This window comes from Petaurus breviceps, unplaced genomic scaffold (genome assembly GCF_028583685.1).
Source record: "Petaurus breviceps papuanus isolate PSGF00001 unplaced genomic scaffold, PetGlider_PUasm1.0 108, whole genome shotgun sequence".
Lineage (NCBI taxonomy): Eukaryota > Metazoa > Chordata > Mammalia > Diprotodontia > Petauridae > Petaurus > Petaurus breviceps.
Window position 1 is genome coordinate 3,115,568 of NW_027185593.1, and position 24,765 is coordinate 3,140,332.

At 41.5% G+C, this 24,765-nt stretch overlaps 1 protein-coding gene across 1 annotated transcript in view; it reads right to left on the reverse strand.

The window, feature by feature from the left end:
* Positions 1-240: 240 nt before the first annotated feature.
* The window catches only part of BTBD2 (BTB domain containing 2), a 73,029-nt gene continuing 48,504 nt past the window's right edge, over positions 241-24,765 (reverse strand). Inside the window, exons 4-9 of the mRNA XM_069073051.1 lie at positions 11,945-12,050; positions 10,841-11,038; positions 8,528-8,720; positions 7,222-7,309; positions 6,281-6,427; positions 241-3,133 (exon numbers count right to left, since the gene is read on the reverse strand). Of these exons, the coding sequence (XP_068929152.1) occupies positions 2,972-3,133; positions 6,281-6,427; positions 7,222-7,309; positions 8,528-8,720; positions 10,841-11,038; positions 11,945-12,050 (894 nt within the window). The 3' untranslated portion in view covers positions 241-2,971. The remainder of the gene's footprint in view (positions 3,134-6,280; positions 6,428-7,221; positions 7,310-8,527; positions 8,721-10,840; positions 11,039-11,944; positions 12,051-24,765) is intronic.

Consider the following 24,765-nt stretch of genomic DNA (forward strand, 5'->3'; position numbering starts at 1 on the left):
TTTATCCTTGTTTTCAAACAAGTCAAGACATACTTGGGACTTCTCTCTGGATCCATAAAATATTGGGGGTGGGAGATCCCTAAAGGTTGAGTGAAACTGAGGGCCTACAGCCCCATTCTTCAAACTTGGCCAGTCAGACCAGTAGTTACTGGAGATGCTCCCTGAGGAGGCTCCTCTTTCCTCATAGACCCACAGTGCACTCTGGCACCTCAGCAGAATGAACACTGTGTCTCCAAAACATTAAAGACAACCGACCCCATTTCTTTATTGATTACCTATTTACAAGTCACAAAGCTGGCCAAAAGCAGAGTGTTTGAACACTGAATATGAGAAATCATTAGATACATTCATCAATATAGCAATGCTTATGAATCTAGACATTCCCAACTCCAATTCAAGAGTGGACATGATACAAGAAAATTCTCCAGCTTGAGGAGACAGGCAAGTTCAGCAATGAGTTACATTCATCCTAGCTACAATGCCCAGACTGCAGAAAGCCATAAGAATGTACATTGCTCAGAAGATGTATACACATTTATTTTATTTTTTTAAAAATCATTTCAATAGGATGAGGTGTGAGGGATCACACCTTTGCCATGGCTTCTGGGAGGAGGGATTCTGTGGAACAGAAGGAATCACTGAAACTGAAAAACTGTTGGAATGAACACACACATGTATGCACATGCATACACCTGTGCATATACACACACGCAGTGCATGCACACACACAGACTGGCAAACTGTCTTCCCCTGTTACAAGTGCTTGGTACAGTACCCAAGGAATATCCTGCTTTCTTGGGTAGGGGGATGGGACAAGATGAGAAAGGAAGAGGGCACCAGAGGAAATGGAAGTGGAGAAGCAGGGAGACCTAACGGTGTCCCTCCAGCACCTTTAGGCAGAGAATGCCAACATTCAGAAACAATATCAGGGTGAAAACAAGGCAGATGCTCACCAAAGACAGTCACACTAGTTGTGTTCTAGCAGACCTTTCCCTCTGGTCACTCACTGAGGAATTCAGCCCGCACACTACCTGCTATCAGGGGCCTGACCATGACATGAACATTGGCCACCACCAGGTCAGGGTCTTAGGTCTCAACCGACTCTGTTCAGTCAGGTTACACGGCTTTAGCCTGCTACCAGCTTAGCCTGGACAGCAAAGGCTAGGTACAGTTACTGTCCAAGAGAAAGGGGGATTGCTATTCACCCCTATTCACCCTCAAGAAAACTGCCCTCAGATACAAGTCCTCAGACCTCGAACAGCAAGGCAGAAGGCATCTTCCTGGCTCGTTGCTGTGAGGGAGGAGGCATGAGGGCAGGAGGCAGGTTTGAGGCACATTTTAGTGCCCACAGAGATAAACCAAGTGAGTTAAGCCCCATGTTCCAACACAGGGCAGAAGGACAGGCCCATCTCTGCATTCTGGCTGAGTCTTCCTCCCTACTGACACAGCCTTGAAGAGAAAAACAAAAAAACAACAAACTCAGGTCTTTTTGCCCTTTGGGGATCTGAACAGCATCATTTAACCAAGATATAAAACAAAGGAACAGGGAAACGGCCCCACACAATTCTCAAAGAAAACATGACATTTCTGTGAGTGATCCAGTTGTAATCAGGTTTTGGAGTCAATTCCCTAATGTCCACAGAGTAAAAGGGGAAAGGGACATCCTCACTCTCTCTGGTAAGAACAAGGCAAAAAGCAAATAGGTATAAGCTGCCCCCTTCTGTACTAAGGATCTTTCCCAAGCATAAGCCTTTAGAAAAAGGCTGCAGAGAAATTTATTTCACTAAAGCACTAAAACAGGGAAGAGACTGGCCCAGACAAGCACAGACCTAACCCCAATTCTGACCACAGGAGGGCCAGGAGTGGGGATGAACAAGTACAAAGTCTGCAACATGTTCCTGAAATGTTCCCTCAGCCCTGGACCACCTGTCAAGAAGCCCTCTGGGCTGGGCTGTTTCCTGACCTAGGCTCTGGGCAGCTAGGAATCCACACACACAAAGAGACACACACACACTCTCATACAAAATAAAAACGAGGATTAATCTCCCTTCCCCCAACACCATACATACCCCCCCTTACAGGAGAAGGTTCAATCCCAGAATGCATTGCAACGTGCAGTCTACAAAAATAAATGACACAGACAACGGCAGTTTTAGGGGGATTCTGGGATGCAGTTAGGTCACCTGACAACTCCTGCTGCTGAAAGGACTTCCTTTCTCTCCCCCCCAGCTGATGGGACACTGACAAGATGGTGACACTCTCCAGACCCAGGAGGAGGTCTGCTGGGCCTTTGCTCCTCTTCCCGTGCTGACGTTGTCCCTCACTTACAGACAGGCGGTCAGTTCAATGGTGCACTTGCAGGACACACAACAGATTGTCTCTAGTTAACAAAGGGATACAAGTGACCGATGGGCACCGCAGGGCTGACCAACTTTCAAGAACGGCTCTCTTCAGACATTCACTTAAAAACCTCTGCACTGAAGCAAACCTCACCCCATCGTGCTGTATCCCTGGACCCAAAGGACAAATGGCTCTTTCCCCTGTGTGTGAGGAAGGAGTGTGTGGGAGGGAAGGAGAGGAGGAGATGGCGGGGGTCAATATGACCCTCCTTTTTTTTTTCCCTCCAATCTCTTAAGGGATTGTCTCATTATAGGAAGTTTCCCACCTCAACCAAAGTATTTTTTTCATGCTTCTAATCAACATAAAAGCATCTACATTCATTACAATTTAAAAAAAATGCTTTTCATGAACTCAGAGGATAAGATGACCACTAAAGGAGGCAGTTACTACCCCACGTGACCCTAGTGGATTCCTGTAAACCAGTCTGTGGGGGAGAGCGGCAGCGGCGTCACTAACACGAGGCAGAAACATGGAGGTGTGTGTTGGGCCAGCCGCGCCCGTTGGCACGGTAGGACTCAGCCAGAGAGGAGGGGGAGAGGGCCCCTCCAGGACGGTGGTGCCGGGCAGCCCATTATGTGTAGAAGATGATCTCTGGGATCTGTCCGTCCTCCACCGAGGTGCCGTTGTTGTTTCCAGCTGCATAACAAAAGGTGAAGCAGGTCTTGGCCCCCGTTGTGGGTGACTCGCGGATCACTTTGCGCAGGCCTTTGGTGCCATAGTGGGAATCCGGACCCTGGGGGGAAGCCACATCAATGAAGAGGTTCAGAGGTGGTCACCATCTCTTTTCCTGTGGCATTTTACCTATTCCCTTAAAGATCAATTCAGACGTCCCGTTCCCTGACCCCCAGCCCCTCTGTCCCATCTGACTATCAGACCACAGCCACAACAGCCACAAGCCCTCTGCAAGCGCCCTTCCCAGGCAGGCTGCACAAGCACTATCAGGACCTTTGAGAGCTCCACAAGGGAAGGGACTGGCCCAAGATCCAAGACTAGCACTGTCAGCACCGGGACCTCCAGGGCTCTCACATCTCCCCTCAGCTTTGAATCTCTGAAAATTTGAGGGTCATAGTCATGACACACCTCCTTCCATCTGTTCAGCACCTAAGCTTTGCCCAAATCTTTCTACATCGATTATCAACTTGGATCGTCACAACATCACTGTGATTCAGAGAGGGCAAGGCAAGGGGGATCATTCCCACTCTACAGATGAGGTCACACAGCCCAGTCTATGGCAGAGGCCTGCTGGGGGACTCCTAGTCTCTAGCACTTTGTATAGTCAGTCCAATTCAACAAGGACTCACTACCCGCTTTACCATGGAGAGCAAGGTCACAGAGCTGGGTTCAACTCAGTTATGCACATAGGGGTATTGGGGGTATCAATAACCCATCAGGAAAACTGCTGCACCAGTGAAAAGGATGGACCAAAGGCACCTAAAATGCTACATGGATTACATGGTACACAATTCCCCCAGGACAGGAATAATAAGCTCCAATCTATACTGTGGATTTACACAGTGCTGTCCTCAAACTAACCTTAAAAGATGGGTGACAGCTTTATAGCTGAAAAGAGCCTGAGGCTGAAAGAAGGCAGTGCCCTGGTTCCCAGCAGATAAGTCTCTGGGCTGGACAACAGTGCCTCTACCCCCAGTGCTCACCCTGAGGGGACTATTTTTCATGATTACATCTGCTTTTTAAAAATGGTGAAGAGGCTGCAACCAGACACAGACATCAATGTCTGCCCTTTCCAAAGCCTTATCCATAGGGAATATCTACCATTCCCAAAGGGTGCTGGGATTTTCAAACAAAGCAGGCTTTCCCAAAGGCCAGCAATAACTGAGAAAGTTTCTTCTCCCCTCAAGTTATATTTTCTCAACTGCAAAATGGAAATAAAAGTAGTAGCTACCTCCCATGGCCACTGCAAAGATCAGACTTGTGGGTGTTTATGTATTTACACGCATGTATGTCACTTTCATATACACATACATCTATATACATATAGGTAGAACATGCACATACATGTCACTTTATCACTTTTAACACCTTATACAGTACACTCAATATAGAGTACCAAAAGTCATATAGTAATATATTATATATAGTAATATATAAAAGATATAGTATATATAATATAGTAATGTATAATAAAAACATACACATACACGTGTGTATGTAAAAGGATGCTGAGAACAAGAAGCTTGGGAACCACATATATGTATATGCGTATGTGTATACATACATACACACATATGTAATTATCCACATAGATATGTACACATGTGTGTGTTTATATATTTCAGTGGTTCTCAAATCTTTTACTCTCAGGACCCTTTTACACCTAAAATTACTGAGGATTCTCCCACCAAGAACTTTTGTTTATATTAATTTTATCTATTGATTTTTATTCTATCAGAAATTAAAACACCTTAATATTGTTATGAAAACAGTTTGGCCCTTGTGAGTCCCTTGAAAGGATCATACTCTCAGAACCACGGATACATTAGTAGCATTGAGACAGAAAGGGCAACATCTTACTTCTACACTGACAGAACGGACCTCACAACATGCTAGCGAGGCCTAAGGATCCTCGTGAATAAGTCGCGCTTTCCTTAAGTTACATGGGCAAAAAGACTGACAACTGTAGATCACATTTCTAAAGCACTTTACAGACTGAGAATGGTTTCCTCACAACCACCTTGTGACGCAGGACACAGGTGGGTCCCACTGTGTTCTCACATCTCTTCTGAGCAGGCATTCTCCTTGGCCACAGTGCAGCTTCTGGGGGCAATCTATATGCTCTATACACACATTCCTCTAGAGGCTCTTTTTCCTTGGTCTGTGTGACAGCCCTTCCTTCTTAGTTCTCTGACCATTCCCTTCTCAGTCTCTTCTGCTATTCTACCACCCTCCTGAGCTTGGGAGTTCCACAAAGCTCTGCCTCGGGCCCCACTCTCTTCTCTCTCTGCATTCTTTCCCTCAGTGATGTCAGATCCTTCTCAATCATCATCTCTACAGAGATGACTTACAGAACTCTCTGTCTGGCCTTCATCTCTACAGAAACCTAACATGATGTCCCCACCTCCCTCCTGGATGTCTCTAACTCAATGCCCTGCCGGCAGCCAAAATTCAATATGTACAAAACGGACCTCATCACCTTCCCCACTACATACATCCTCTAAACTTCCCTATTTATGTTGAGGCCACCAACCTTCTAGTCAACAAGGTCTGAACCCTTCAGAAATCACCCCTGGCTCCTCTCTACATCACAGTCCACACTCAATCAGCTGCCAAGTCTTGGTAATTCTATATTCACAGTATCTCTCACACCTATCCCCCTCTCCCGAGTTCCATGGCAACCGCTTTGGTCCAACCCACCACCACTGGCAATCCTCTAAGCCAGAAAGGCGCTCCCTCCTCAAGGGAGCTTCTCAGAACTCTTCAGAACTTACGTGACATACCATGTCCTCCATAAAACTTCCCTTCTCCCCTTCTCTCCCAACTGCTAGGGCTTTCTTCCCTGTGTCCATGCTGTAGCTTACCATTAGACTATAAACTCCCAAAGGGCAGAAACAGGTTCATTTCTGTCTGCATGCCCAACACCCAATTTATTACTGTATGTGGAAGGGGCTAAACCAAGGTTTACTGAATGAATCTACCTCACACATGAGGAAGCAGACCCAGAGAAGTATCACATGCATGACTACCCAGCCGGTAGGTGGCAAAGCTGGTATGGGTGGCACTCCACAGCCAAGTAAGTCATGTGGCCACACCAGCAGAAGATGCCTCTGTATGGCATGGATTCACCCTTTGTCGCATGATGCTGGTCAAATGCTAAAGCCCCCAAGCAGGGTGGGGCCTGGGCCCTCCCACAGAAGCATGGTACCTTCAGTGTTGCACACGCCGTGTAGTTAACATTGGGCAGGATCTCCACAGGCTCTTTAAACATGACCCGGAAGGTATTAGAGGACCCATCACAGCTGAAGCCGGTGTCATTCTGACCCAGGACCGTGTTGCTGTCAGTGTGAATGATCTGACAAGCAGAGGGGGAGAAAGAATGGATTTTCTGTGTGGAAAAGCTCCAAAGGTGGAGCTTGTGAGAAAAACAGAATTGGCGTTTTGACTACCTGTCCCCACTGCTCTACAGGACAAATGCTGATTATCAACTGATGCTTCAAAACTCCCTAAAGAAGAATTTAAAATTCACTTTTTTTTTTGGAAAAGAGCCCATGTGCCTGTGTGTCTCCTCATAAAATAAGGGAGTGGGTTTAATATCTAAGATCCTTTCCCTTGCCTTCAGACTATATAAAAAAATGCCAGAACTCCAATACAAAAACTCACTACATTTGCTAATTTTGAAAACAGATAATAGCACCAGCTCACATTCCTAGAGCATTTCAAAGTGGTCTGATCTCAACAACTCTGTGATGCATAGAACAAAAGAACAATTATTCACGTTCTGAAGATGAGGAAATAAATTCAGAGAGCTTATAAGGCAGGATGTACAAAGAGTGAGTTCTAAGGGTTTCATGTATGACTTTGGGGGTACTAGCTAGAAAGTCAATCTCTGATTTGATTTCAGTGGAGGTAAACTGATACCAAGTAGTTCAGAACATCAGTTCTTTTTCCTTTTTTGAGGCAACTGGGATTAAGTGACTCGCCCAAGATCAGACAGCTAGTGAGTGTCTGAAGCTGGATTTGAATTCGGGTCTTCCTGACTCCAGGGCTGGCACTCTACTCACTGCACCACCAGCCCTAACCCTTCAGCGAAGCCTGTCTTATGTGTCTGTACAACCATACAAAACACAGATGAAGGAATGCTGATACCTGTATGTTGACTTGATAATCCGTTGGTCCATGTATTGATCCATATAATCCAAACCCAACCACAAATATCCTTTTGTTAACTGAGAACCTGAGGAGATAAGAGTGTTACCCTTTTATAATATTCTGGTATCACAGAGCCAAGTGCAGAATCAAAAAGCATTCTTCTAACTGAGGTGTCCCCAAAAGACACAGGGAAAAAAAGCACCTTCTTCAGCTGTTGGATCATTCGCTGGGTCCAGCTGGGTTTCTGCTGAAGTCAGATTCCCCCCTTTGTTTTATATACTTATTTGGCTGTCCCAGGAGATGGGTGAGCTTTTTTTTTTAAATTCTAACTTTGACCAGAAGGGCACCACCCCAACCCTGTTCAGCTCATGTGGTGCCAGGGTGCTAGGGCTCCATAAAGCATTTATTTGGGGAAGAAACTCTGCTCTTCACCCTCTCTAGGACTTAAGAAAGGATAAAATCCACTCCAGTGAGACAGAACAATTGTTCTGGATTAGAAAAGCTTTAGATCTATATCAAGAGCAAAATACTTTGAAAATGTTTTGCAGCTTTCTGCAGAGCTATGAGGTGTGGAACAGGTGTGGAATAGTAATAGAAGCTGTTTGCTTCCATCACAAAGAATGTCCCCAGAATGCTGGGCTTTTACAGCCCTGTTTTTAAAGAAAAAAGTGTTCTGCCTTTTGCCTTTTCATTTATTCTTCTGGTAATGGCCCTTGGAAAGGGACAATGGAGAAAAAGAAGAACTTCAGCCCCTTTCCAAATTTCAGTAGGACTAGCCCCACATAAGAGCATATGCATTTACACAAGGTGAACAAGTGTGACCCTTAAGGAAACTGCAAAGCTCCCTTACTTTCCCCAAAACAAGGGGTCCCATTTGTAACACCTCTATTCTACTGGCATTGTGTCCCTTGTCCTCCAGTCACACGGTGACTGCTGTGCAGAAAACACACAGAACCATGGGGAGATACCCCAAGAGGCAAGCAGGCTTCAAAAATAACAGATAAGGAGCTTCAAAGGACTGATCAGGCAAACGTATGACAGCAGAAGGTAAGTTTGTCACATGTCAGGTACTGATGAGGGCATGGCCCAAGTCACCCTGGTGCCCTTGCAAGGGTCCCTAGGAAACTGCACAAGGCCTCAAGGATGGGCTGCCCTCCTCCCTCCCTCAGGCCCAGGTGAGGACCGAGTAATAACGAGGAGAGAACAGAGCCTTCCCCTACGTGAAGAGATGACTTTACTCAATAATCAGAATGAGAACAGACAAAGTACACAGGCTCTTCGGCGCTGAAGACGTAAAGCCAACCTGATGCGGTCACTAGTCCCGCTGTAGCCCCAGCGGCTCTCCACCTGCTGAAAGCGGTTGATACTACACTCCTTCCCTCGAAGGCAGCAGCGTGGTCTGTCAATGAACTCCACTCGAGGCTTTGGGTTCACGGTAAAGTGGAGAAACAGGCTGACCACCTCCCGGTCAGTGAGGATACCCGACTGAGCAGGTCCTGGAGCGGAGAAGAAACACAGGGAGGGTCTGCTGAACGCCTCCAGGGAATCTCCCCAAGCCCTGTGCTGGTGCTGCCACCGGCCAGGGCCAGCCCAAGCCTCCCAGGCAACAAAAGGTTCTCAACTCTCTGGGCGGGGGCTAGTCTCGGAAATGAAATGTCCAGAGAGGAACCATTTTCAAATTTGTTAAGTGTTAAGGAACAATCATTTCTCTAATGTACTTAAAACATCAAGTCACAGGGAGAGGCATAGATGGGAAATATCTCTTTTTAATTTCCTTTCAAATAGGTACTAAAACTGAAGTCTAATTTTCTAGAACAATTTTCTACAGGGTGTAAGTGAAAGAATTAAAAATAAAATTCAATGACCGTACAATCGTCTAAGGAATAATAATAAATGGACAGTATTTCAATTTGGCGGCCTGTAATAGTTACTTGTTCTGGTAATGATATACTATACACATGTATATGAATGAACACAAACATATATACATATACACGTATCTATAGGGACGGGAAAGCCTCATTTGTCTGTTATCATTAGGGGAGATGTTTCATGGATGCGGATTTCCTAAATAAGTGAAGTGCCATTTTAACCTCTTTTTAAATGTCTTTCTTTAAAGCCCATTTTTGATGGATATTTTTCTAAAATGCATTTCCTCTTATGCTGCCTTCAGGGCCATAGGCATTCCTTTCTTGGTGACTCAGGGGCAGCAGTATGAAGAATAATTCATGAGACTGTGAAGGTCCTCAGAGTCTGCGGAGGTGTGTAGCTACAGCCTCTGTACTGGAGAGCTCCAGACTGTGGTCCTGGCCATGTGTATGTGAGTTACTTTCTACCTTTCCTAGCTTTTCTGCCTCCTGCCCATCTTGTCCTCGTTATTAAACAATGTGTACCTCACTGGTGACCTCAACTATTCATTCAGTTTACCTCTGGGTAACCTCAGCTGCCCCCTTTGAGTTAAGTGGAAACAACTTGCATATGGGCCTCCTGGGAGGAAAGAACTTTGCAAACCTTCAACCACTAGAAAGAGGAGCTAATAGTTATTCACTGAGTATCTGAATATGTCCCAAGACCTAGGCTAACCATAATGGGGTGTGCAAAGATGAACAATGTACCTCTAAGATACAGCCTCTATCACAGAAACAGAATTTTTCATGGAAAATAATCATTTCAAACAGTAATCAAAACGTAATATTCCACATAGTGAGGATACAAGTCTTACACAGGATGAACCCAGATGATTCACTGAGGAGCTCTGAAAAGAGAACTCAGATCAGAAGGTCAGAAAGAGCTGAATTTCATGGGCTCCAGGAAGTGACGATGCTTCAAGTATTCAGTAACCAAGTGATATCTAAAAACCTTAGACTGTTCTCTGTGTATGTGTGTATGTATGTATGCACACATGTGTGTGCAAAACAGAATAAAGTCCTCTCCATAGGAGATGACGATTATAATACATAAATCTGGAAGACTGAGAAAAAGCAAAAGGTCACCCTATCAACATGACTCAGACTAACAGTCTAAAGAACTGATTATCAGAGCCATCCTGAGCTGCAACCAAGCCCCTAGACAAGTCAGACATAGCTTTTATCTGATGAATAAACTACAGTCTGATCCTAATGTGTGCTGCATTTCATTCAACCACAAACACTAAGTACCTGGAATGTGCATTAACAGCAAAGTCCCATGGTTGGCAACATTAGATGGCTATGGACCATCAGGATTTCAGAACAATCCTAACTGTAGATTATCCAAAGGGAAATGGCAAGTTGCTACATACTACTGAAGATGACTTGCATAGCCCAAGTGGCGCTGAAGTGGACTAGACAAGGAGATGGGTCAGTCACACAGTGAGAGAGGGAGGGGAACCAGATGGACAAGCTCAACACAAGGGCACAGCAGACAGTCTGGGCCATGGATGCGCTCTCCATGGAGGAGATCTCTGCACTCAGCCCTGGGCACTGCCGAGGGATCCAGCGTCCTTGGAGGAGCTTGTTTTCATATCTTTCAGGAATTAACCACTCACTAGGCTCTTGGTTTTGTGCCCACGTCCTCCCAGGTATTCCTTGTCTTCAATAGTTTTTAAATACACTATAGATCCAGACCAGTGAATTACCTGCAGCAAATTCTTCAATTGTCATCAGTGGGAAACGAATAAGAGAGAGGGCTTTGCCCAAAACTTTCCGCTTGTTTTCTGGAGTCACTGGAAGCTGCTGCCGCTGACACTCCGCTTCTGACCAGCGGACCACTGCGTTAAATAAACGAACCTCTCGAATGCCCAGGGTGTCCCGCTCCAACACAGCAACAAGTGTGTCTAAAATAAAAAATGAGAACCATGTTGCTGAGCCAAGTGAATTCCATTTGCATGTACATTCCAAGTTTTTACTTAGTTTTAATTGAAGGAGTTGGTCTTTTGAGAGGAGGAGACTGCTCTGTGTGCTGGTTAAAGGTCCCTCATGCAATATAACCAAAGGCCTTGTGTTGAGATCAGCTGGGTGGTGTCCAGAAAGTGACCATCTGACAGCATGAGAACCACCTCAAGTCTCAGTTTGCCATGGCCACATGACCTCCGGAGGAGGCAACAGCACTGTCCCTGCTTGCCCATTCCTTCTGTGGTTATTCTGACCAGTTAATGCTCTGAGGCAGGGAATGCATACCAAGTCAGCACAGATCTATCCCCAAGCCAAAGCTGAACCAAATGAAGTTCCATTTAGGAGCAATAATTTACTTCTGGCTCACAATCCCTGAAGACTGCTAGCTCCCAGAGACTGTAAGCATGAGTCTCTCTCTTCCCACACGGACATTAACTTTTTGACTAAAAATGACTGGCAATTTACAACAAAACTCTGGACTTTTTGTTTTTGTTGTTACTGTTGTTTTTTGTTTGTTTACCAGCTAATAAAATCCCAGGTATACTGCTTGGGGGCCACAGGCATGTTAAAAAGCAAAATCATGGAAAAGACACACACACCCACACCACACACACACCCACACCCCCACACCCCCACACCCACACCCCCACACACACACCCCATGAAGCCCAGCTCAGGCATTAAAACAGTAATTGCTGGATTTTAAAGCCAAAGTTGGGGCAGATTACAGCCCTGATTGTGAAAGCAGAAAATGGTGCCCTATCCAAATGTGAGCACATTTGGGCCACAGAAACATATTTCACACTGGGTCACCAGTGGGGTAAAGGCGTTTCAAGAGCCAACATTACCTAAATCAATGTCTGTGAAACCCTCTGCATTGATGGCATCCGATGTGTTTTTATCTATATTCTCCAAGCACAGGCTGGCCAGCTGGGGTTCATCAAAGAGTCTTGCCTAACAAAAACAATAAGAAGTAAAGTATTGACGTATTAATGTTTTATTGATGCTTTTTGTCTTTAAATCTCAGTGATTTCAAATCCTGCCCTTCCCCATATAGCAAAACTTTTCTTCTGACAAAGCAAAACAATAAAGCAAAAAACATCTGACACAGTGAGCACAGCTGCTAATATACACAGTCTTCTGTCCTAGGAGGGCTCTGTCTATTTGTCTTGAGGGTACATGTATATTTCACTCCTGCCCCTCCACATTTTTAAGAAACCAATCATTTGTAAATCACATAATTGCCCCCAAAGTTCTGGAGTATGTGCTTTTCACAAATGACTGACCAATGTATGCAAGCCAAGGGTTAGAGGAATAAAGCAGTTCTCAACTTCAGTAGTAAATCATTCAGGAAAAGCAAAATAAGCAAACAGAAATACTCTTACGCCTTGACTGCCATTTTTAGATAAATCATATGTTACCACTGGGATATGGGGAATGACAATAATGCCACACTGGAGGGATGACTCTAGAGGAAAGGACCTATGTCCCCTCTTTAGGAATTTATAGTGTTGATTAAATCATGACAATCAATCTCACACAGTAATTCTTCTAAGTCTGTCGGTAATAATCATGGAGATGCATAGCTTCCATATTTTGACACAGTACAGTTACAGTTTACAGAACACTTTTCTCACAATGTAGTATCTCCTCCTTTTTACAGATAAGGAGACTAAAGGGGGGATGATGAGGGATGTGGTCCAAGGCCACTGAGTATCAGCACCAGAATCACAAAAGGTCTTTATCCACAACATCACAGGGCTGTTTCTAATCTGACCAATGGGCCAGCTTGCCTCCTTACTAGAGCATGAGAAGGGGATACTAGGATAAACTGAAATGCACCTGACACAAGACTAGACTCGGACAGGCAGAGAGGAAAAGCAGCCTGCTTCTAACAGCACTTCAGAAATGGAGCAAAAGAGCCAGGCTCGTACCTTGAGTCCCTTGCTCTTCAGAAAGGTGTGATCAGGTGAAATGGTCTGTGACTTGCTTGTGCTCTTGGTGGGAGGGTAAGGGGAGAGTTAGTGGTGGACACTGATGTGATGGACGCTTGTTGCTAGATAGGTATCTCTTGCTGTCTGATCTATAAAGTGGAATTATTAGATTTTGCCTCCAAGAAGCCCCACTTTCTCTCCCCTCCTAGCAAAAAGTATAACAAAGTAAATAATTTAACAAGTGAAAATCAAGGGCTTTTTGTTTTGTTTTAAATAACAGGAGAGAGGAGAGTTTAATTGAGCATCACTTAAAAGAACAGCAAGTTAACACAAATCCAAATAGGAAAAGTGGAAGAATAAACCTAGTCACAAATGCCTTAAAGACCTTTCAGTTAAGCAGCACAGATCCTATTTCCTTTCAACAGCCCCTTTTCAAGAGTCCTCACTGACAACACATAGTATTTGACTTCCAAGAAATCAATAAAACCACTTCTCCAGAACTGAATCAGAAAACTACCTCACTTCAAAGTTAGGGAAAGAATTGCAAAAGAAACCTTAAGACAATTTTCTGATAATCCCATACTAATCACCAAAGATACCTTCCTATAACAGAGAACTCAATTTCCATGGCTTCAACAAAACATTTTTACAGGATAAAAATGTAATGATTTTGTTTCAAAATAGCTTAAATTCACACCACTGAATTCTAAAGCTTCTCAATCTGTAAATAAATAAATGGGGGGCAGGGGAGGGAGATAAACTCAAGAGATCCAGGACTTCTGACATTCTACAGTCTATGTCCTAAGCCACCTTTCAAGCTCTAACCTTCTGTTTTCAGATCCTTTTTAGGTCTGACAGTCCAGCATTATCCATCAGGGGATAAGCATTAATGAAATTCTTACTATGTGCCAAACACTGTGCCAGAGACAAAAGGGAGCCTGTCTTAGGCCTCAAGGACTATACATTGTATTGGAACACACATTTAGACACAAAGGTAGACAACATACAAAGCAGTTTTCTGAGAGAATGCACTAGCAGTTGCAGGAATTGGGAAAGGCTCCGCAGAGCAGGTGACATCTGAGCTGAACTTTAAGAGTCAGAGGGGAGGTAGAAGGGCATTCCAGCTGGGGGGCAGAGCCAGTACAAAGGCCTGCATATGGAGAAGGGAGCACTATATGTGAGGGGCAACCCTATTTAAATCCAACATATGGGATATCGATGGTCAAGAGATACCTGGTGGCCTGAGAGATAGTTATATCCAAGTTCAATGTGCTCAATTTCAATTCAATAATGTCTGATGTAACATCAAGAGTTATTTACAAGTAATTACCAAACTGGCATGGAGATCTCACACAAGTGGGTAAAAATATCCTTAAGAGTTGTGTAGTACAAAAGTAGGGATTATATACAAACAAGTCAAGGTGAAACCCACTGTCTTCCATAGGAAGCAGACTGTCCAGGCCCCTCCTTGGGTTTGTTAGAAAACTTCTTGGGAGAGCCTGATTTGGGGCTTGTTGCCCCACGGGCTCCAGAGGCTGTCACAGACCCAACTCTGACAGCCTGACAAGAGCAGGACTTACAGACTGCTTAGACACTCAAGCAGACAGCAACCTGCTAAGAGAGGAAGCCAGAGCCCAGTGTCAGAAGAGTAATTTTATAAGCAACTGTCCTATGATGTCAGGGGCAGAGAGTATTTGCAACATGTGCTTAGTCACTGAGACACTGAAGGAAATGAATGGGCTTTGGAGTGAATAGAACAATTTTTAAAATATAATTCATACTTGGGACCTGCTTTTGGACATATTTCGTAAATTTAGCTGTTTCACATTACAATTATTTTCTCCCGGAGATCAAATCTAAGGTCGATGCAGTCCCAGCACAATATTTCAATGATGAAATGGTGTTGGTTATTATTCCTATTCCTTTTTTGTTAACAGCATAATAAAGGTGTATTTCAAATATGTAAAAGAAAAGAAAAGAAAGAACAGCTTCTGCAATAATCCAGGCAAAAGGTGATAAGGGTTCATGCACCTGGATGGAAACTTTGAGGAGAGAAGGGGTTGTCAGTACTGCTGTCCCTGCCACTCCCCTCCCCCAGCTCCTGGCTTCCCTGAAGCCCACCTTCCGTAAGAAGCTTCTGCTGATGCCTGCCTTGTGCTGATCATCTCCAAGCCCCCCTGCGCACACACTGTTTGTACACAACTGTCTCCACGTTCTCTGAGACCAAGGACTGCCTTTTACCTGTCTTTGGTTCCCCAGTGCTTAAGACAGTGACCAGCACATGGGAAACAATTCATAAATGTTACCTTGCTTTAGCTTGAAGAAATGGAAATTGCAAGACTGAGTAACTGATTAGATATAGAAGTTAAAAAAAAGTGAGGAGTTGAGGATGATCCTAAGACTTTGGAAAGTTGGGAAAAGGAGCTGGTTTGAGGGCAGAGATAATTTAGGGGCATCACTGACAGACAGATCCAGGATTCATCTCTACAGAGATGATAACAATGCACAGGACCTAAAGAGATTGTAGGTGAGAAAATGTAGAAAGAAAAGAGGGCCCAGGACAGAGTTATCAGGTATTAGCCACAGTAGGCATAATATGGATAAAGATCTAGAAACACTGAGAAGAAACAGTATAAGTATATAAGCATATATAAGTAGGAAAAACAGGGGAGGGCATTATTATGAAAAATCAAAGAAGAGAGAGTAATTAAGGGGAGAATCAGTCAACAGTGTCAATTGCATTTAAGATTTGGCTATTAGGAGATCAATAGTAACTTTAGAGCAGAAAGTTGGATGATGAAGTTGGAAACCAGACTGTAGAGTTAAGAAGAGAGAAGTGGAGGAAACTATCTTTTCAAGGAGATTAGCCACAAAAGGCAACAACATAATCCAACCAAGCACCTTGTTCTTAATCTCCAAGAACTTTTACCCCAAATAGAAAGAGTTATTCCACTTAATTTGAGGACTCTTAGACCTGTTGATTGGCAGGTGAGTGAAAACTCATCTCAAGTCACTGTATCTAGTTGGCCTCAATCCATTTTTTACATCTCATCCAGTAATTTATTAGACCACCAGCACCTATCCACCTTGGGCACCTTATCATGTGCCCTGACGTCTCACATATATCCCTTTCCCCCACATCTTTCCACTTCTTGCTCTCGGCTTTGGGAATAATGATTAAATCAATATCACAGATTGCTTAGAAAGGGTGTTCACACTGTTAGGCATAACAGTACAAAAAGATCAAAGATTGAAAGATGGGTCCCATATGCACCAAAATATTTATAGCAATGCTTCCTGTAGCAGCAAAGAACTAGAAACAAGGAAGATGACCACCAATTAGGAGAATGGCTATACAAACTGTAATACATGAATGTTATTGCATTCGTGTACTAATTACAAATACAGAAATAAAGACTATAGAGAATAAAAAAATAGAAAGAGAGAAGCATGGGAAGATCTACGTGCAAAAAGAAGCAAAGCCAGGAAAACAATGTACATGACTAAAATAATGTCAATGAAAAGAACAAAAAGCCAAAAACTGTACACTATGTAATTGTTCTTGCTGTACAGTGATCATGCGTGGCTCCAAAAATGTGAGCAGGAAATTTACTTCTCTCCTTTCTTTGCAAAGCTGTGGGAGCAGAACCCTGCATATTTTATTTTTTAGATATCATCCATTTGTGATGGATGCAGTTGATGGATTGTTAAGTTTTGCTGATTTACTATTTAGTTTTTTTTAATTTTTTGGTTCCAAATTAGCTTCCCACCTCTCTCTCTGCCCCAGTGAGAATCAAAATAAACAACATTCATTACAAATATGTATGGCCAAACAAAAGACCTTCCCCACATTAGTCATATAAAAAAAAAATGCCCATCACCTCTCCACATTCGTCATGAGTCCTCTGGAGCATGGTGTTCCACTCACAGTGCTGATCAGAATTCCTAAGTCTTTTAAAGTTGTCTTTACAGTATTGTTGTATAAATTGTTGTACTGGTTCTGCTCTCTATAAAGCATCTCAAGTTTTTAAAAAACTCCTCTTCTTTCAAAAATTCTTTGTTACAAGAATGATTCTCAGGCAAGGATATATTTGGAAATGAAAGTGACATAAAAACAAAAGATAGTAATAATTTTTTTAAAGGGAAATCTATTGCCCTACAGCTACACTCATAATCCCTATAACTGGTTTAGACCAAAGCTCCTTTCCCTGGCCACTGACTGACCTATATGTGTTATAGTTTCATTTGAATGAAATCTCTTTGCTGTGAATTGTTCCAGCTATTCTAGAAAACAATTTGGAGCCATGCCCAAAAAGGACAGTAAACTGTGCATACCTTTTGACCTAGTTATACCACTACTTATATCCCAAAGAAATAAAAGAAGGAAAAGGACCCATAGGTACAAAATTATTTATAATAGTTTGTAAAAGCAAAGAACTGGAAACTAAGGGAATGTACATCAACTGGGGAATGGTTAAACAAATTACGGTATATGAATATAAATAATGTAATATTATTGTACCCTAAGAAATGATAAAATGTAAAGTTTCAGAAATAACACAGGAAGACCTATATGAATTGATGCAAAGTGAAGAAAGTAGGACCAAGTGAACAATTTATACAATTACAACATTATGAAGAAAAACAACTTGAAGATTTGAAAACTCTCATCAATATAATGATCAACCATGATTCTAAAAGACTGATAATGAAGCATTTTGCCTACCTACTGACAGAGAAGTAAAGGGCTGAAGGTACAGAACAAGACATAGTTAAAGTAATTATGCTTAACCATCCATGCATATTTGTTACCAAGGCTTCACTTTTCTAATGGAGCTATTAGTAAAAGAAGATAAGGGTTGGGGTAAAAGGAAGGGAGGGGAGGAAAGGCTTTTTCTTTTTTTTTTCCAGTGCAGAGTGGGTGGAGCAGAAGGTGAAGAGAGTAGAAAAAGGAGGGAAGAGACAAAGAGGGGAAGGAAGACAGAAAATAAAGTCATTGAGGCACCATTTTTAAAATATAGATACAGAAAGAAAGAGAAGCATTCCTACATGGAAAAACAATAATGTTGACTCATGAGACTTTTCTCAGTATAACGACAGGTGAAAGAAATATATATGCTTATGTATGTATATAAGAGGGTACAGGTGTATATAAATACATATGTTTATGTGTATATGTGTGTACATGTATACATAGAGGGCACAAGGATCGGTTGAATAGGAAGGGATGGTATCTAAAAACTAAAATTAAGAGGTGAGAGAGGAATATAATGGGAGAAGGAGAAAGGGAGAGACAGAATGGGGCAAATTATCTCATATAAAAGAGGCAAGAGAAAACTGTTACAATGGAGGGGAAGAGCAGGAAGGTGAAAGGGAATGAGTCAACCTTACTCTCATTGGATTTGGCTTAAGGAGGGAATAACATACACACTCATTTGGGTATCGGGTAACCCTACAGGAAATTAAGGGGAAAGGGGACAAGAGGGGGGATGACAGAAGGGAGGGAAGGGCAGATTTAAGGAGAGGGTAGTTAGAAGCACACATTTTGAAAAGGGACAGGGTCAAAGTAGAAAATAGAATAAGTGGGGGGGGGTGGATAGGATGGAGAGAAACATAATTAGTCTTTCACAATATAACTATCATGGAAATGCTTTGTGTAACTATACCTGTACAACCTATATTCAACTGCTTATCTTCCCAGCGAGGGTGGGTGAGGAGGGAAGAAGGGAAAGAATCTGGAAATCAAAGTTTTAAAAACAAATGGTAAAAAAATAGTTTTTTACCTGCAACTGGGAAATAAGATATACACGCACTGAGGTATAGAAATCCATCTTGCCTTACTAGAAAGGTAGAGGGGGAGGTGGGGGAGGATATAAGAGAGAACAGATTAGGGGAAGGGGTATTCAGTAGGCTCGCTATTTTGGGGTGGGGGTAGGGGAAAGATGGGGAGAAAATTTGTAACTCAAAATCTTGTGAAAATGAATGTTGAAAACTATAAATAAATTTTAAAAATTAAGAGAGAAGCAGAACAAGCTTTGAAAAGTACAGGTCAAACTATATATATATATATATATATATATATATATTTATATATTTATATATGTACACACATTCTTTTTGTTTTAAAACAAAGCAAGCTTTGAAAATGTGGAGATACTCATTTTATTTAGTGTCTGTCGGGTTCAGAATGAAAAAGTGTTCATTTACAACAAACCATTCTTAAGTATTTAACAAACAAGGACAGCCCAGTAATGGAGTCCCTGGTTCAAAGAGTATGGATATTTTAGTCACTCAATTGCAGAAGGCTTTCCAAAATGGTTGTATCATTTTGCAGCTTCACTAACAATGCACTGTATTAGTGTCTAGGTTGCTACACAACCTTTCCAACATTGACTGCTGCCATTTTTTGTCATCTTCACCAATTTGCAGGGTGTAAGGTGAGACCTCAGGGTTGTTTTGATATCATTTCTCTTACTATTAGTTATTCAAAGCATTCATGTGGCTGTTAATACTTTGCAATTCTTTTTAAGAACTCTGACTACCTTATCTATTGGGGAATGGTTCTAAGTCACATATTTTTATTCTTTTCTAAGATACCAAACCCTTACTAAAGAGACCTGATACAAATGTTTTCCCCCATTTGACTGCTTCCCTTCTTATCCTAGGGACAATTATTTTGTCTATACAGAAGCTTTTCAGTTTCATGATATCAAAATTGTGAGTTGCTTCTCTTCTAATTTTTTAAAAGTATGATTTTTAATATTAAGGTCACATCCATTTGGAATGTACTGTGAAATATGGTACAAGGTTTGGGTCTAAGTCCAATTTCTGCTTTCCAGTTTTCCAAAGATTTTTATCAAATAGGGAAGTTTTTTCCCCTAGGTAATCTATGTTTTCTGCTTTATCAAAATGGATTTTCCAATGGGTTACTGAATTTCATTGTTTCTGATTTTCCCTTGTCCAGCCTATTCCACTGATCTATTTTTTTTTTTTAACCACTATCTGGCAAACCCTTAGTCGCTGATTCACTGATAGGCCAGGTTGTCTCCATAAAGTTCCAGACCCATCTCTCCATTGTTACCTCTACCTGACATCTCCCCTTGTGTACATTCAGAGAGAAGTCTCTAACTGGTCTCGCTATCGTCACTCTTGCTGCTGTCCCTGCTGTACTTGTTAGTCACTCCTGCATTTCTGATGTCTGGGGTATTCACAGAAGCATATCATCTCTTCAGGTCTCATTTTCTTTCTAAGAATGTTTCAAATGTCTCTTTACTGTTGAATGTACATCTTTTTTTCACTTATTTGGTTAAGCTCTGATTTGTGGGGTCGGTTACTGTGAACTATCTGTATCATAAGCTCCATTGCTTTTCGGAACATATTATTTAATCTCTTCTTGCATTTTCTGGTGAGTACAAAATAGTCTTGTGTTATCTGAATTTCCTTACCTTTGTATTTGAAAGTCTTTTTCCCGATCACTTTCAAAACTTACTGCTTCCAAATTGAATTATTCAATTTAATCATTTACATGTATATCTTGCAGTTTGCAGCCTTGGTTTTGTTGGAGGTTTTTTCCCCCCTGGAGGTAACCTATGAATTCTTTCAATTGGTATTACATTTTCTGTGTTCATAAATTATGGACAATTTTCTTTTATTATTTCTTGCGTTATGAAGTTCAGATATTTGATGTGATGTTCTTCTGGGAGACCTAGGATCATCATATCCACACATCCTGTCTTCAAGAGCAGTATATATGTCTGCCTTGGAGAGAGAACATATTGTCTTTTAGCATTACTGTTTTTTGCTTCTCTTCTTCTAAACCGACCTTCATTTCAGGATATTTACTTTCCTAATCCACTGTTCTTTGTTGTTTTTTTTTTTCTCTTAGTGAGACTTGCCATTACTGATCCAAGTTTTTCTATTCTAGTGATGATTTTTATTGTTCAAGCCAAAATTTTGCGCTTATAATTTTCATTTTTATTTTAAAACATTCAGAAACAGCATGTTACATTTTTGTGATTGCAAATTCCAAAGGATCCTCTTCATGAAGTTTTGGGTTGTTTTCCTTTGTTTTGCAGTATATAATCACAGATGCCTGAACTCATTAATTAGAAGATCTGAAGATCATATTTCCTTCTACTGTTCCCTGTTGACTCATTTTCTTATCTTCAAGGTCTTTGATTTCTTCTTCCTGAGATCTTTGATAATTCCAGTCTTTTTCCCCCTCTGCTCACTTTCTGACTCCCTCCCCATTCATATTGTTTTCCCTGGAGGCTTTATCTCAAAGCACTCTTTCCATGCTAGGCAATTCACTGTTCACCAGCCTAGGTCTCTACCCCAAGTGATTTTGGAGAGTACAAAACTTCCCCAGCTGGATCCTAGGCTCTTTTCCTCAGGCTTAGTGGTATGCCAAAAATATTCCACTCCCTCTTTCCCACCATGTACAGTGTCCTGGTCCCATTCCCCTGTTCCTCATTTCTCTCTGGCCCAGCAGAGTGCTGTCACGCTGGCGACACTATAGCCAGGGGTGATTTTTTTTTTCATTTGGAGACTGAGTCTTTGAGGCTCTAGGAAAAAAAAGGGCAGTTGGAACAGGAGGTTGAGTTCTATTGCAAGCTTAGAAGTGTCCTGCCCCTTTTCCTCTGTTCCACTGTCCTATACAAATTTTTGTAGCACAGAACTCTGCTGTTGCACTGGCTACCGAGGCCCCAGTAAACTTCCACAGCTAGGGGCCTGGGTCTCCGTGGCATTGTAAAGAGAAGAGACCAAGGGATGGGGCTGGGTTTTGTTGGAAGCCTGTGGGTCAGGTCACTGGGTCAGTTAGTACAGACTTACTGTTGGTAGTGTGGTAGGCATCAGTTTACAGGGCTTTGTTTTTTTGTTTCTAAATCTTCTTTGGGTTCTAGATGTAGGAGACTATGGAGACAGCTGTTGCTTTATCTGATGCATAATTTGTTTTGGAAAGGTTTAAGGGGTCATGAAAACCAGTGTTGGTCACATGACCAGGAAGTTTACTTACCTTTTGTTGTCTAACTGGGTCCTCCACAGAATAAGCCAGTATGAGTTTCCTGTATATTACAGTAAGCATAATTGTAGATACCACCTGAAAGCTTAAGCTGCCCCAAAACACAATCCATTTGCTTTGGCAACGTAGGAAAATGCAACATACTGATACTCTTCATTGGTCTCCTATATATTTGTATATTCTTTTAATCTCTAGAGGCCTATATGGTGAGGTTTGTTTTTAAAACTGAATTTTATTTTTTCAATTAACAAAAATCTATTTTCTCTCTCTCTGACCTACCCATCTGCACTGGAAAACAAACAAACAAACAAACCATGAAACAAATCTGCACAGTGAAGCAAGACAAGTATCTGCATTGGGTCTATCCAAAAACACCTCTCGTTCTATGTCCTAAGTCTATCCCCTGTCAGGGAGAAGGTGGGTAGGATGATTGCTCTTCTGTTCTCTGGGATCATGGTGGTCACTGAACTGATGAGAGCTCTCAAGTCTTTTAAAGTTGTTTGTTGTCACAGTGTTATTCTTACTGTCTAAGTTTTTCTCCTGTTTCTGCTCACTCAGGTTTCAATAAAACCATCCCTGTTATCATTTCTTAGGATATAGTGGCATTCCATTAAATTAACATACAATAATTTGTTCAGCCATACCCCACTTAATGGGATCCCCATTAGTTTCTAGTTTTTTGCTACTACAAAAAGAGCTGCTATAAATGCTTTTGTACATATGGGACATTTTCCTCATTCAATGCTTTTTTTGAGGGAGCCCTAACAGGGTCAATTTAGTGCCTTTTAGGCATAATTTCAAATTGCTTCGTAGAAAGGCCAGCCTAATTCACAGCTCCACTGACAGTGCATTAATGTACAGGGTTTCCTGCAGCCATGTTATAAAAATAAACATACTTAACCCCAATTGTCTTGCCTTCCCCCCTCCAAAAAACAAAAACAAAAATAAACATTAAAAAAAAAGAAAGTTTCCAATACCAAGATATTTATATTAGCAGTTTTTGTGGTAGGAAAAGATTGGAAACAAAGGAGATGCCCATTTATTGGGGAACGGCTAAATAAACTGTGGTAAATGAAGGTAATGGAATATTACTATTCTGTAAGGACACTAGTGTCAAACTCAAATAGAAACATATTCCTGTGGGCTGTATTTTGACTTTGAAAACAACAAATTAACATCATTTATGTTATATTATATTTTATTTTCTTAAACAATTCCCAATTTAATCTAGTTCATCAGGCTGAATATGACAGTCATAAGACACTACAATTATTATGAACATAGGGAAATATGGAAAGATTTTACATGATACGATGCAGAGCAAATTTAAGCAGACACAAGGAAACAATATACACAAGGCTATGACAATGTAAATAGAAAGACCACAAAATAACCACAAATTAATGTTGCAAAATTACAAAGAACAAGCATGGCTCCAAAGGAAAAATATGAAAAGACACTCCTACCCCACTCCTTTGGAGAGGTAAGAGGTCTATGGGTATGGTATATTGTATGTATTTTCAGTCTTTTACTGATGTACTGATCAGTTATGTTTTTCTTCTCTTGTTTTTTAAAAATATTATTTATTATATAGTATGGCTATCTGAGATGGAGAGGGATACTGGAAGAAATTCTGGTAATGTAAAAAATAAAAGATATCAATAAAAAATACTTTTGAAATATTTCTTTCATCATACTACTCCAGCTAAAATATCTATGATCTATTGTCTACCACATCAAGTGTAAATGGGACCTTCATTTCAAGGTCCCAAAACCAAAAAGAAGCCAGAGGCAGAGTGATCTGAAGGTCTGCTCCTTGGAAATCAGTTTGGGGCAGCTACTTACATTTCTGGTTAATCAAGTGCTACAAGGTATTAAGAGAAATGAGGTTTTAATACAATATTTCAGATTTAATTCCTTGAAAAATAATACTGAGAAAGGAACTTTCTCTGAACACATAATTCTATGACCAAGTAATGATAAACATCTAAGGCCTTGTCCTTTCATACAAAGAAGTAGTAAGATAAAACAGAAAGAACTATGAACTAGAAGTGATGAGACTTGGATTCCAGTGCCAACTCTGTTACAAACTCTGTGGGACCTCGAGCAAGTCTCTGAATCTTGTCTATAAAATGAGGGGTGAGACCTATGGTGAAGAAATAAGAACTGGAGAAAGGGAGGTAAAGGACAGGCAGTGGGAAAAGAGAAGGAAGATACAAATTGGAGCCAGAAGAAGAGAATCATTCAAGGAAGACCCTTCACACTCTGAGATTCTGTGGGGTGAGCTAAATGTTTTCATTTAACTTTGATTCATATTAGAGTAAGCAAAAACAATAACAAAACCATGCCCTAGGAGAGCTGGTAGCACTACACAGTATATACATTCCAACAGTTCTCTGGCACATAGTGAATACATTGTAAACAAATGCAACTCATTTATTTTCTGCTGTACTACCTTACACTCCACATAGTATGTTTCATGCTAAAGATTTCCAGCGGACCCTCTGGGACTTAGAGAGCTGGCATTTTTTTATGTCAACAAAAGTTAAAAGGATCATCCAATCCTCTAAGAAAAAGCTGTTTTAAACTGAAATATCTATTTGCTCATGTTATCTCCCTTATATGAAATTTAAGTTGGATCCTAATAATCCAGTGAAGGGTTTTACATATCATAAGATTTTCTCCAAGCAATTATCTCTACCTAACCCCTAAT